The 15,311-nt window shown below is 32.7% G+C and overlaps 1 protein-coding gene across 1 annotated transcript in view; it reads left to right on the top strand.

Annotated features, from left to right (window-relative positions):
- Positions 1-2,552: 2,552 nt before the first annotated feature.
- LOC124353683 (cell division cycle protein 27 homolog) overlaps positions 2,553-15,311 on the top strand; it is a 31,336-nt gene continuing 18,577 nt past the window's right edge. The window contains exons 1-8 of the mRNA XM_046803646.1: positions 2,553-2,748; positions 5,979-6,054; positions 7,576-7,723; positions 8,228-8,584; positions 10,468-10,629; positions 12,531-12,654; positions 14,010-14,180; positions 14,390-14,621. Of these exons, the coding sequence (XP_046659602.1) occupies positions 2,728-2,748; positions 5,979-6,054; positions 7,576-7,723; positions 8,228-8,584; positions 10,468-10,629; positions 12,531-12,654; positions 14,010-14,180; positions 14,390-14,621 (1,291 nt within the window). The 5' untranslated portion in view covers positions 2,553-2,727. The remainder of the gene's footprint in view (positions 2,749-5,978; positions 6,055-7,575; positions 7,724-8,227; positions 8,585-10,467; positions 10,630-12,530; positions 12,655-14,009; positions 14,181-14,389; positions 14,622-15,311) is intronic.

The raw sequence follows: 15,311 nt of genomic DNA, 5'->3' as shown, positions 1-15,311 counted from the left end.
ATACTACTAGATTCTGTAATTTCAATAAAAATATTATAACGTATTTTGTATCATTTGGGGACTATTTTCATAATACTTCTAATTAGTTTTCAGTTACAATACTTAATTATGCTGGTATTCTGATCTTGTTACATTGTTATTTCTTGCATTAAGTTAGGTCTGATAAGACTAATCATGCAACCAGCTCATACGGTTTTGAGCTGTCATCACTTCATTAACTAAAACGTATACTAACGGAAAGATGCTAAAAGAAACTAGGCTAGGTTATCGTCGGAGGTGTTTTGTTATTTTATCAATAGTAAAATACTTCAGAGAAGTGTGCTGTGTAATAACAGATTAAACTTTTCCAAAGATTTTGTTCCCGTTTTTAGACATTACTGTAAGTATTTACATATTTTAGCAACATTTTGAAATGGTTGGTATGTTGCTTCAAATTCATTACCGTAAACATGTCAGCGATTACGGTTATTGATTTTTATACATGATTTCTAACAATTGAGAATAATGTATAAGTGGAATTTTGATTACAATGATCTTGATACAATTCACTTAGCTGATATAAACCATTACATAAAAAATTACAAGTTTTTAACACAATCATAAGATTTAATACTGGTGCAAAACGTCTCCACATTAAAGTGAGTAGATAGTATATCATATTAGAGAATTTGATATTGGCGCCATTCATAGAAACCGGAAAACACAATACCCCGTTTCGTGATCTAGAGAGGCAATGCAACGCAAGAGAGCGCTGAAATCAAATCCTGTCACCAACATTTAACATTAAGTTTCCATCTTTTATTTGTTTTCTGTTATAATCTGTGCCATTTTTTCTATTCCCATTTGCAGACGATAATACATACCAGTATGTATGTAATGAACTTAAAACCACTTGTAGTTTGTGTTATTTTGAAGTTATGTTTAAAACACGAAAGCACGTGTCTATTATATATTATAACCTGCTTACTTAAGATAATACCTAACGTGTGGTTTCGTTATTTTTAAACAAAAAGTTTAATTAGACACGATATGTGAATAGTAAAAATACAATAAAATAAATATGTTATGGAATACTAACATGATTCAAGCATCATTTTCGAGCAATGCGCAAACTAATATGGATCAACATTTGCCAAATATAAAAGATTTATTTTACTATCACTAGTATAAATGAATAAAACATTTTCCAATATAACTTTTATTTTTGCCCTGTTATATTGGAAAATGTTTTATTCATTTATACCAGTGATAGTAAAATAAATCTTTTTCCAATGCTCCAAAATTCTACATAAAATAAGATGTTTATGTTTTTTTATACATATATACAATACAATTTATTTTTACCCCTTCACTAAATTTGTACTGGATAACAAAACCAAAATAAAAATATATACCTAAAATTATTTTTTTTTTAATTTTTCCCGTCATATTTTAATACAAAATTGAACCGTTTTCGCTTTTCTTTTCGTCAGCCATGCTTGCTCGGTCCCCGATTCTTACTGCAGTAAAAGAATTGAAATTTTTATGCCCCATTGTACTAGGGCTAGTAAACCGAAATCGATAGTATTGGCTATACCCAGTATATTGTAGTTTCTAATTCTGACATAAACACGCGTTGTGAACTGTGTTCAAATCAGATTCCTGGGTTTTTATGTTTTAATGCTTCTACAATCATAACAACGAGATTGACTACAGCATCTATTATAGACATGTCTGGTCTTTAACCAACTTGGTTTTTGGATAGAAAATTGTTTTCCCAAAAGATTCCAAGTTGATTTTGGAATAGTTCTTCAAAGGTTTAGCTAAAGACTAGAAGTATTAATATTGCCTTGTAGTGGTTTACCTAGCAGTGGTCACCTTTGCTAGTTTTAATTTTGAAGAGACTTTTAAACATTGCGTCATAATAGGAAAATGAAACAAAATTCTGTACTTCACCTTTTAAGACCTCTAGAATGTGCATAAACAACAAATACATATTTTATTCGGCACACACATCATACCATTCACACTATGAAGGGTCAATCAAAGCTCTAATCTAGACTTTCAAAAACATGGTAATTTGGTGAAATAAAACGTTTTGTTTGAAAAAAAGGTATAGCTCTTGCCACAATTTGCTCTATGTATCTAAAAATTTACATACTCATAAATAATTAATTTCAATTTTAAGCTTATGTTTGTACTCTCAAGTTAGTTCAAGAATCAAGAGTAATAGTTGATATTTTTATACATCTGTTACTATGTTTACCGTATATTATTGTGTTTTTTGTAATCTAGAAACCGTGAGTCACGGATATTTTAAAAACTTACTCAAAATGACATTTCATAATGTTTTAATGTTGAAACATTGATTTTTAAAATTGTTAAATCAACTTCATTTAGTTAATTTACAAATATTTATTTAAACGCTTTTAAATATGACTAAAACATTGATAATACATAGGAGATATAGTTTTTATGTAGTGCAGATAAATTATGTAGTCTGCAAGCATTATTTTTGAACAACAAAACCGTTGAAGGTCATTGACGATATTTTAGAAATTGATCAAGTTGGCTTCCCCCTCCCCCGCGACAGCCGTCCCAAGATGGTAGTGATACTGTAATTGAACTGAAAAACTTACATTCCCGTTACCAAGACTGTCTATTTGTCTTGGTTCATCTTCATTGTGATTGTGTGATTTAAAATTGTATTTTGGAATTATATATTTGTGAAATCAGTGTTTGAAGAAGATGATTGTGGAGCCTGTCCAGGTAAGAATTAAATTTATACTACGCCTTCATGGGTGTGTTCAAAATCCTTGTTTTTTATATATGTCTAAATTTATTTATTTAGTCTGTTTGGAAGTAATGTTTTATTTTTAAAATTTAAATGTATTTTAAAACATAAGTGATTTACTTCCATTAAAGTAGTTACTAACGTAGATCGGAATTAATTTTTGTTTATGTAACTGTTTGGTAATCTTCCTTCACTGTAATGGCCTGTCTTCCAGTCGTTTCTCAAAACATTAGCTATCCTCTCAGAAGGATGCTCTAATTAAAGAATTGATATGGTTTAATAATGTTTTCACCTTATATATCCTTACTTGATATCATTGTTGTTATAGATTTTTCATTGAAAGTTTTTATAACTTATACTGATTGACAGTAAGGTGCAGTAAATCTAGGCTAACCATTAACCAGTCAAAATTGTCATTGTAACTGTAGTCTGGAATGTGTAGACTATAGCCCTTTAATATTCCTATAAAAATGTTCATTCATCTCTATTTTTGTGCAGGGGAATATTTCTTGCTATGAACAAATTTAAATTTTTGGTCCTTCATTACATTATCATACACCTTAATGCTAATTTTAATCTTGTTGAAAATAGGCCTATCTTACAATTTAATAGTAAAAGATTACCATATTGTTTTGTCTACATATAACTATTTCTTACTATTTGTCTTCCTGTGTATTTCCTACAAATAGTCTTATATTTAGGCCAATGAATTCGTACAATTTAAATGGTATAATCTAATTTTCACACAACACTAGTGTTTTCTAAGCACCATGACATTGATTGAATTTTGGTGAATAGAACACATAATAAGCCTACATGTTATATTAATATGTCACAGGCTTGTGTATAGTGTAATGTATAATGAAATACACGTCGGTATCTATGAGGTTAAAGGCCGACCCGGTAAATCAGGAATTTGACATTATTAACGTATTCTGCTCATCTTTCTGAACAAAAATATATATGGTTTAGGGGGTGTAAATGAAAAGTAACATGGTTTAAGGGGTATATTCATAAATAGTTTGTTTTTAATGTTTTGTTTGTGTGCTGACAAAAGATCACGTGACCCCTGATGCGGATTTACAACATGGAAATATTGTTCTGCATGTGAAAAGTAGTTCCATTTTTTATGTTCTACAAATTCGTTATCTATCATATCCACTCCGTGAAACCTCGTATTGTTTAGTTCAGTATGACGATTCCAATAAGTTAATAACGCGAAACACGTATTTTGCTGCTCTGGCCGATACTTTCACAATTAACTTAATGGCCAACCAATTTTATTTATTTACCATCAGTATGATTAATTCTGTTGTGGTGGTGGCCTCTTATTATACTGCAGCCTGATTAAGAATTGCTTTTAATTCAATGGTGAAATTTGCTTTTGTTCTATTGGCTACCATCATAATTTGCCTATTGTGCTGTAGGCTGTAGCTTTTAACATTATAAAATTAGAAGTGTAAAACATGGTTTAATCATTTTCATCTTACGTCAGTTTTTTTATGGTTGTATTTTATTTTTAAACTTCCCACAGTTGGTGCACTGTCACAAATACTAATTGTAAGCCCATATAATTTTCAAAACAGGTCTCGTCAGTCTTTTTGTATTAATTGATAGTTGATGATACATAGTGATTCATAATAATGTATATTAATTATTTAATATAAATTTTTTAAATATTATATAATTCATGATTCGATAGCCAAGCATGAAATAGGTGTAAGGCTGCAATATAATAAACGTGGCTACCACCACAATTAAATAATTGATATTCACAATTATTATCTAAACTACCAAAACCAAAATGTCAAACCAAATTATGTTATAGGTATTTAAAAGTACAGTAACTTATAGTTCAGCTGTTTTTAATAAAGTAATAATTTAGTGATGAATAAGAAAATATCTAGGCTATCTGTATTTATAAAATGTAACTAACAAAACAGTGTAGCATTTAGTTTGGTAAGTTATCCTGATCATTCGATTCTGGTAGTGGCCACCTACGTAACTTCATCTATTATTATTGGCCTATGTTCTGTTCCAGGCTTATTTTTGTTTGGGCCTGTATTGACTAGGCCTAATTAGAATCATACTTAATGAAAATAGTAGCCCTATTTTATTCTGCTCCAGGTGTCTTTCAATACTAGAACTTTTTTGGGAGAATAAAAGGTGTCTATTGTAACATATTTGGGAATTGTTCACAATCTTATCCATTACAACAAATTTTGCCTCTTAGTATTATTCCAACAAAATACATAATATAAAACATTATCATGTAGTCTAGATAAAAAGATGGTTGGCCAAAATCCAGATCTTGAAATATCAAATTTAGAACCTTTGGGTTATTTTGGGATAAATCCAATTTAAAATTAGATATGTTATATAGTTATATAATTTAAAACTTGGTAATAGCTTGAAATAGAAATTTAAGGTTAAAAGCAAGGGGGATTCTGTGAGCTAATTATATATTGAAAAGATAATAACCAATAACTACAAGAATCAATGAAAAAGACTAAATGCAAGTGATTGATATAGAAAATATTTGAACTTTTATAATCAGATGGTAACGATAACTGAAGTTATCTATTGAATTGAGAACAAAGATGGATTCCACATCCCTCCAAACATATGTTATTACAAACTTCTCATTTTGTTGTTGTTGCATTCTACATGGGAAATTCAAGTTTCATTTTGAGCTTATTAATGGTGAGTTAAAACTAAACATAAGACTGAGCGCTTATAAATCAAATAAATGTTAAAATTTTATTTCAATAAACTTAATAAATAAACCATGTAAGGTCAAATTGTTACTAAAATGATTATATATGAACCACGCAGAAGGTTTAAATGTGCAGTAGATGTTTCATCTGCCCAAGTCCAAGTAAACATAAAGGTATTGCTTACTGACCCAGTTAAAATATAAAGGAATAGATTGAATAAAATAAAATTTCTACACAAAAATTTTAAATTCTATTATTATATTATGAGTCAACTTTAATCAATCAGACGGTGTAGTTCATGTACGCCAACTAGGCTAAATAAATAAATATAAGTTCGTATTAATATTAGAACTACCATCTATCAAAACCTGTTTACCATGCTACTCATATAACCAAATTTTCTTGCCTAAAACAGAGGCTTATTTGCTGTAAAGTACAAAATAAATGTTAATGTTAGTCTGAACAGTATTATTTTTTCTTTGTTCCAGGCGGCCATTTGGCATTGTTTAAATAACTACGCTTACCCAGATGCAACATTTCTAGCTGAGCGCTTAAGGGCTGAAGGTAAGTTAAAAATCAAATATTTGAACTAGAGTGAAACATTTGTTATCCAAAACACATAATTCATATGCAAGAAAAGAGGTTTTTTTAACATAAAAATTACTTTTAATATCAAAAATATCTTGCACATCAAACATTGTTGATATATTTTGGTCTTTACCGAGTGACTTGTACTGTGTGGTGACTAAGAGTTATAGTTCTACCTCATTTAATCTTTTGTTCTGTGTTAATGTTACTTTGTCAACCACAGAGAGATATTGTTCACCATTATTCAACATATTGACTTTACTGATGTGTTACGATCACCCATTTAACCCTCCATCAGGCGCTTAAAATTAGAAACACCATCAGGCGCTCACGGAGGTTTTCTCCAGGTTAGCAAATAATGGATATCATAGTCGTTTAAACTGTTTTTATTTGTTTAAATATTCATACTGATTTAATTACAATGTAATATATTCATTTTTAGAAATTAAATAAAAATTACTCTGTTATGTAGTGAATTTTCCAGATAAGAAATTCAAAATCTTAAAAAATGTTATTGTACAGTAACAACATTATTTATTTTAAGGAATAATGCAATTAGTTGTAAAAATGTTTAACCTACTGTAATAATATATGGAAATTAACTTAGTTTTTAACTTCTTATAAAAACAACTTACTTCAATTCTTGAAAATATTATACAATTGTAATTTCGATTATTACTCTGAAATCCAAATTTATTCTTTACTAAAAATTTTTTTACACACTATACAAAGTTTAAAAACATTTTCTTTCTGGTTCTTATAAATACAATGTTCACTCCATAAACAGTACTGAAATGTTCCCTAGCACACTGGTACTGTACTGACAAGTCTCTCGTCTTCATTCTCCATTTCACAAAATGTAAATAAAATATATTGTAAAACTTAAAAAAGAAACCATCACAGGTCACACATGTAGGCGCACAAGGATTATTACTCCATAAAAACTAAACACAATAAGGCGCTCACGGAGATTTCGTCCTAGCACTACAAACACAACATCGGGCGCTCACGGAGGAATCGTCCGGTCTCGCACGGAAGTAGACCTCATACTGACAGATTTTGACAAAGATGAGCGGGAGGCTATTGTTTTGCTTCCCCGAAAGATGCTCGTGAAGTACACTGCGGAAAACTACTGCCAACATCATAAAAGTAGAACTATTTTTAATAGTTAAAAAATACACAGAGGAAAACGCCGTTTAGCGCCCGATGTAGGGTTAAACCGGATAAATGTAACTGAACAATATTTTCCATTCTTATTATTATTTTTTTGTTGTATTTTGTTTGTTTTTATGGACTATACATTTAATGTTCATCGGTGAATAAACACTTGACATAAGTCTTTTCTGTCTCTGGGATTGGTCAGTTCCTTTGATTGTATTTTGTTCTCTGGCGTACAAATCGCAAATCCAGCGAGTTATTCAATTTATTCTTAAAGCATTTTTCAAGTTATCAGTTATAGAGTATGGAGAATGTATCTGACCTCTCTGTGTTGTACAGTGGATACGGATGAGACACTATTCCTGCTAGCCACGTGCTACTATCGCAGTGGCAAGCCTGCACTGGCCTACAATGTCTTGCGAGACAAAGGTCCCACCTCTGCGCAGTGCAAATATCTCATGGCACGCTGCTGTCTGGACCTGCAGAAGTGAGTAGCATCCGTTTCACTTATTATTTACTCCCAATAATGTATGGAAGAGAAAATGCATGTTTTCATGTAAAAACCTTGTTTTGTGTGTTTAAATAATACGAAAAAGTTATTAATTTTCTTAACTCATTTTCTTATTAAAAATAAGCAGACCTACATGTTAAATCATTAGGTTAATTTTGCTCAAATTTGGTCTATTTGAACATTTTTCTTTTTTTTTTATCATGATTTTGCAAGATAATATTAATTATCACTAGTAAATTACTACATGTTTTCCAATCTAAATTTTATTTCTGCACTGACTTTTCAGAATTGAAGATTCCATCATCAGGCAACTTATCAAATGAATAAATATTTACATTTTTCTAAACAATAAATATTAAAATAATGTATGGTAAAGGATTAGGATCAACTTAAACATTAGTGTGAACTTCTTAGATTGAGAGGTCTGATAGTATTGACCAAATGCCAGTACTGATTGTAACAACCTATCTCTTTTTACAGAAATGCTGAAGCGGAGGCAGTTTTGACTGGAGGGGACCCTACACGGTCACGTAGCCTAGATGACATAATAACAGAATTTGGCAGCCTGTCATGCTTTGCGCTCAGCGTGGTAGGACGAGTGTGTTGTGCGTCGGAACGCGTGCCACGCGGCGTGGAGGCTTATAAGCGTGCTCTGCGACTCAACCCTCTGCTTTGGCATTCGTACCAGGAGTTGTGTAGGCGTGGAGAACGGCCTGACCCGAGCAAGGTGTTCTGTGCAACGCAGTTGGACGGCTTGGGCCACATTACGGGAACTGTGAGCCCCACGCAGCACGAGACTGCTGTACCCGCTGGGCTCGAAAATAATCTCACCATACAGTGAGTACACTTTAATTAGTGTCATACCATACATAGACCACAACAATATTTGAAGGTAGATTTCATAGAAATTTGCATGGTACAATCGCCCTCATGATGGAATTTTCGGGAGATTTTTAGCATTTTCTCTGATTATGAACTCCAGAGTCCAAAACTACTTTAATACAAAAATTTATTATATATGTTTATATGTGGGCTTATGCAATTTAACGCGAGCTTGTGAACACAATACTGCATTAATTTTTAACATATTCTGAATCAACTGGGTAAAAAGGCAGAACTTGCACATAGCTTGGATGTTAGCCAGTCTTAACCAAAAAAAAGTTTCAAGATGGCGGCTATTCGCATTTGAACAAAAAATGTAACTTAACTAATTCCCAACATAGACTGAAAACAATATATTTTCTAAATATATTAAATAATTCAAACAACTTTTATTCTATTACTTTTTTCGATATCTCTTAAGGTTTCAAGATGGTGACCATTCAAAGTTTGGATAAGGAATGGTTGTTTATAATTTAGGCATTATAACGCAAAACAAAAAAGATTATTGGAATTCTTAGGTCATTTACACTAATGTTTGTTCTTTTGTTTATTTCTTATATCTCGTAAAATTTGCAGATAATGGTCATGCAAGTTTTAAGTAGTATAAAACATTGTGGAAATTATTGTGAACACAAAAACTATTGTAGGTCTTAATAGATTTAGACTATATTTGGTACAGAGGCAATATTTATATATAGTTTGGATGATTTCGTTAACTAGTTGTGGACAGTAAAACGTTCAAGATGGCTTTCATCCACATTTGGACAATTTTATCTTGGGTAACAAATTAAAATTAACACTTTTTTATAATTTTAAAGTAATTTTAAGCAACACTTATTCTTATTTATTTTTTGATAATTTTCCAAGTTTCAAGATTGTGACTGTATACAGTTATAGAAGTATCTAATTGAACCATTACAAGTGAATATGTTTATAAACTTAATTCCGGCTTAATTGTAGCTGAAACAAGTTTACGTCTTACAAAGCAATATATATGCTTAAAACAAGCGTAAGAAGGTTTTAAGATGAAGGAGTTTCTAAATGATTGAAAGTGTTAACATACCGACATCTAGAGTTATGTAAATTCCTCAGTGTTATGTAAATTAAAAATCTAAACAAATAACGCTTAGTTTGACATTAAAAGTGATGATCACAAGTGAAATCTACGTTTCTCCAACTGAGCCAGTAGGAATTTTTTATTTAGGGTAACAAATAGTAAATCTTTAGGGTTAGTGCCCGATATGGTAGAGGTCACAGTTCTTTTTGTTTATATTTATGAAAAGTGATCTATAGAGGAAATACTAAATGGTAAGTAAGTCATAGTGTAGCTTGTTCTCTCCTATAAGCACTATACATCCTTTAGACAGTGTTTTACAATTCTGAACCATACATTTACATTGAAAGAGGTGTTCATCCTTATTGAAGTTATCATTTGTGGTTTTTTTTTTTTTTAAAGTCTTCTGATATCTTTAGTTTTAGTTCTAATTAAGGTAGAACAGTCAACGTGGACGTATATTTAACAATTAAAAAACTGTGCAAATCATTAAGTGACTATTTTAATATGGACAAAATAAAATTTCAATCCAATAAATTTGTAAAAATTCAATTGGCTTGTTCAATAAATAATGGAAAAAAGTTTTGTTATTGTTGGCAATGTGTATTAAAAATCAGAGAAATACTACGTTGGCTGATGACCAATGTGCGACAGGAAGGAATTCAGAAAGTGCTTTACATAGAGAGTGTGTGTGATCGCTAATGAGTTGACTCTCAAGTTGGTTACCAATAAGACAACTATAAAGGGTTCTCCTGGTAGTGATGTAATCAACGTTGTTTTGCAGGACGCCAGTACAACTGGGTAACATTCTGACTGCTAACTCTCTCCACTGCAGCGGTATCAGAGCATTCTCTCCAGATGACAGCCCCATGATGCCTCTCCGGTCCGCCAAGACCTCAGGATTCCGCAAAATATTCTCTGGTAGTGCTACACCTCTCACGCCCAGGTATGTGGGAAGCAGTGAATTGTAAAAGATAATGCTGAATTCTAAACAATCAACACTCTCTGCTGCTTTGGTATGCCAAGCAGTGAAACATCCACTGTAAACCTTACAGTCTTGTTATAGTATTTATGTGAATCAAGTTAGAACTGATATCGAATTTGAGAGAAAGATTAACGCTTGAATTTTAAGAGTTGAAGATTGTAGATAAAACTTGGGCCAAATTTGATTCAACCTTGCTTCCGGAAAAAGGTTGTTGGGTAAATTATAAGAGTAGAGAGTAACATTAACCTGTTGGATCCCGTAGCCGCACAGTTGCGACTGAGGCAAGTGTGCAGTCGTGGCCCGTTGCCGTACTGTTGCGGCCGCGCGCGCAGAGCGTTTTATTTTTGCGTTTTCTTCAACTCAATTCGCTAAATTAAATGACGTTCAATATACCGGGTTACTCGGGAGAACACTGGCTTTCTCGTGAGGTATATTTTGTTTCGCGCTACGATACTTGGCAGCCTGTTTTTACTCTAAACGTCGAGGCGTTTCAGCCGGTTGCTGTTGTTTGTACACAATAATTATGGCTTCGCGTAAGCATGAGTTGTTTGATCAAGATATTAATGAATTATTGGGCAGTGAGTTTAGTGAACTATCTGATAGTGACGACGAAAGTGATGTGGATATTTTCAGTCGTGTAAGAAGTGGTGATTTTATTTTTAGTGAACTAGTTCGTGATGCAGACTTCAACCACGATTTAGGTTATCTCGATGAACCAGTACCAGGACCATCAGGTGATACTGTTTATTCTAATAATCGTCCAAATAAGCCTACTTTGGATAGTGTTGACTTGGTAATAAACGAGGTAGTTCAAAATTATAATCCCAGAAATGACTTTACTGGTAATGAAGGAACTGAATGTAGGCCTAACCCCAAACGTAGAAAGCTACCTCCAATGTTTATCCTAGTCTTATTGATTTATAAAAAATAAACTTACACTTGGAATCAAAATATATATATATATATAAAAATTTAAATATGTATATTTGAATTTAGAAATATCAATAATATGAAATAAATAAACATAAAAATAAAACTTATGAGTATATGATTATGCAGATGCAAAAAATAACTATAATGCAAAGTAGTAACCAAGTGCCAGAAAAAACCCGGGCCAGCAGATGCCCCTGTGCTGCCATAACCCGGGACTCAACAGGTTAACACTGGCCTAAAACGTTAATTAGTGTTGTAAAAAATTGAATTGAGAACTTTGTCATGTTGAATATTACTTTACTCTTAGAGAAAGAATAAGCTCAGTATGTGCTGAGTCAGCTTTAGTTCTTCACAGCTTTTGCTGAAACACTATTTGACATTTTTTATTTAGTAGAAAGAGCCTGTATGTCATATATGCATTGAAAGGCTTTGAAAGGTTATGCAACTTGAATTAAGGATCTTTGGATCTCAGCAGACACGGTGTGTCAGTGATATGGGTTGAGTGATAAGATTTTGGAACTTGTTTATATATGAAAAATACGTGTCAAGATGGAAGTCCTGAATAACCATTTATCTAGTGTGTAATATACGATAACCCTTTCAATATCAAGTCTGTGTACTCTCAGAATGTTCCATCAGTGAGTTGATCCATTGAGGCTTGGTGTATTTTCTTTTCTATGGTTGTCTTGGTTGTCTTACTTAGCCTGTTGAAATTCGTTGACTAGTGCCAAGTAACCAGTCAATATGTGGCGTACTGATCGTATGCCTAATGAAACACAAAATGTTCAGTTACAAAATTACAGTGTACAATATTTTTAAATCTAAATTTTATTAGTTAGAATAAGACTTTAAATTATTTTGGAAAGAATATTTAAAGGAAGTGTGTACAATTTGTAACACAACTTTATTGTTTATCTGTGTTGTTACAGTTTTGGAGTGATGCCACTAGTAGATTGGTCACCACAGGACCTCTACCCCTCCCCCCTGCCACAGTTCCACTCCTCCAACACGACTCTGACAGAGGCCAACGACCAGAAGAGCTTGACGAAAAGGGTGAGTCGTAGTGACTTACAACTGTGCGAATAGTGAAATCTGAGATCAAGTTGTATACAGTAGTGTTCTGTTGTATTACTGGTAACTTTATTTTTGGTAAGGTTTTTCGTCTACAATTGAACATCATCAGATCTACAAGAACTTGATGAAAATGAAAATTATTGTATTGATTAATTTTATAACTGATGATAAAAAATAATGTACCCAATAAGAAAGAAAGTATCTACAGTGTTTTAACCCTTTTCGGTCAACATTAAATTGAGAATAATTTCCTCATGAAGCCACATACAAAAAATTCGAACCTCTAGAGTCAAATGTTTTTTAAAGTTTCTAATACTATAAAGAAGTGATGAATAAAGAAACCATGTGCATGGTTTTATTCACTTGCTACTCAAAAGTGAAGACAATCCCAAGTAGTATTGAGAAATAACAATTAATTATTATGAGCCTAGTTGTGTGTTGTAACAATGTGGTATTAAGAATTGGTGACACATCTCTATTTTGCTATGACGTATTAAGAGCTGTACTGAAATGACTTTGTGTTTTTCCCAATTGGAATCTTAAATGTAAGAGTGCACATACCAAAAACCTGTAGTTAAGATTAAGAATATTTGTAGTTTTTCATAGTAAAACATCCTAATTTCGAAAAGTTGATTGTTTTGTAAAATAAACAGTCCTAGTACAATAATCATGTTTTAATCTAACTGTAGATCCAGTTGAGGAAGATACTATATGGATCAAATTGGCAAGGAAATCCTTTTCCCCTCTTTCAGTCTCAAAGAATTGTTAGATTTAGCGTTAAGCCAACTTTGCGTGAGTGGCTCCCATTTTGACTGGAAGGGGGTCAGTGATTCCATTTCTCCTTCACAGTGGTATGGGACAAGTGACCAATTCTTACCCAATTATACGAAACAAGACACGTTCTGCTACATAGCAAACATAACAGTATGCAAGCAAACTGCTGACTTCATAAACAAACACCTGATTGACTGTTGATCAAAAAGGCAATTCACCTTCTAAATCTCTTGAAACATTGTGTCAGTACTATCTGTCAGCAAAACATTGACAATATTGGCATTATATTTAGATGCAATTCTGACAAGTGTTTAAGGAAGCACTAATTCTGTAAACAAAGCTTAACAAGCTTAGATTGACACTACCCTAATGGTTTAAGCAATCTTTTGTGCATGATGTGATCTTCAACATTATAAAAGCTCTTATAAATACATATCCTCTATTTCTCGAAATTGTTCTATTTTTTATTTATTTTAAATAAATTTTTTATTTATTTTTGTTCAGACTGTTGTAAGTAGTTTTGTTGAGTTAATTACTCAGCTTCTGTCTTGTCTGTGCAGCAATTAATCTCAGCCAAAGAGACACCGCTGCAGCAGTCCAAGACCACAGTATTTAGTCAGTCATGTAACACAGCACACTGCCTACCCTCCAGTGGTACCACGCCGGCAGTACATACGGCACAGAGCGTGCGCCGCTCTTCTCGTCTCTTCACCAGCAGCTACAGCGTCAAGGTACGTGCAACTTAATAATAGATTGTTTGGTATAAGTTGCACACTGCAACAGTTAGTTCAGTTATCGCATCAACACCTTATAATTAATTTCAACGATATTGTGGATATCAGTTATTTCTATTTGAATTCCCAGATATGTTTCCAAATGTGTTATTGGACAATTGGTATACAACTGTGGATAACTATTCCAAGTTTGAACTCTGTTACAGGAGAATAACAAGAGTCCTAACAGGAACAAGTTTGCAACGCCCAAATCACCGTCGAGAAAGACAAAGTCACGGCTGGCGAAGGCGAATCTAAACAAGAACTTTGAGTTGAACGAAAGGAATCGGTTGGGAGTGGTCGGAGAGCGGCCGGAGTCCATCGTGGGGGGAGACAATGGACAGTTAACATCACAAGCTATGAGTCAACAGTACCTGGGCATGCAGAAACAGTCCATAGGTGCGATGTTAACCTAGTTTGTCCATGTTAACCATCTTGTACTGGTAAACTGTATTGAGATAGTGACTAGGGTCTTATGGTAAATTTCCAAAATATTATAGATCTTAACTATTAAATTGGCAATTGACATTATAATGTTGATCCGAATTAATTCCGTAATGGTGGTTGACATCATAATGTTGATCCGACGCGCACCTGAATTGACAGTTCATATAGTAGGTACATAAGTCAACACTAAAACCACTTTTTATATGTGATTTCAAACAGAAAGAATTTCTGATTTCAATGGCGAAATTTGTTTTGCTGTTTTGGCAACAGTGATGTCATAAAACTTGCCTTTTTCTCAGAAGAGATCGTCTTCGTCAAGCCATTTTGAATCCAGTGGCTGTCTGTTTTGATTCAGTCACAAAAGGTATTTACTTCACGAGATAGTGTTGTTAATCACTCATAAATGGGTTTATTAGGGATCTTTTAAAATTGATATGTAGTGTTTTTGTTAGTAATTTCATGGTTGTATATGTGATATGTTGTAATTAATAAGCCTAAGTCAATCTAGGCTGTTGTGCAGTACAGTGAAAGTGTTTGTGAGTTACAATATTAGTAATATATCGTCAGTATGATTTATTATGTTGGTTTATAGCTTGTTTTAGATTGTTTTAGGCTCTGATTTCAATAATGACCCAACATTTA

The sequence above is a fragment of the Homalodisca vitripennis genome, chromosome 2, assembly GCF_021130785.1.
Source record: "Homalodisca vitripennis isolate AUS2020 chromosome 2, UT_GWSS_2.1, whole genome shotgun sequence".
Lineage (NCBI taxonomy): Eukaryota > Metazoa > Arthropoda > Insecta > Hemiptera > Cicadellidae > Homalodisca > Homalodisca vitripennis.
The sequence above is the reverse complement of the archived record's forward strand: the minus strand, read 5'-3'. Positions and strand labels throughout refer to the sequence as shown.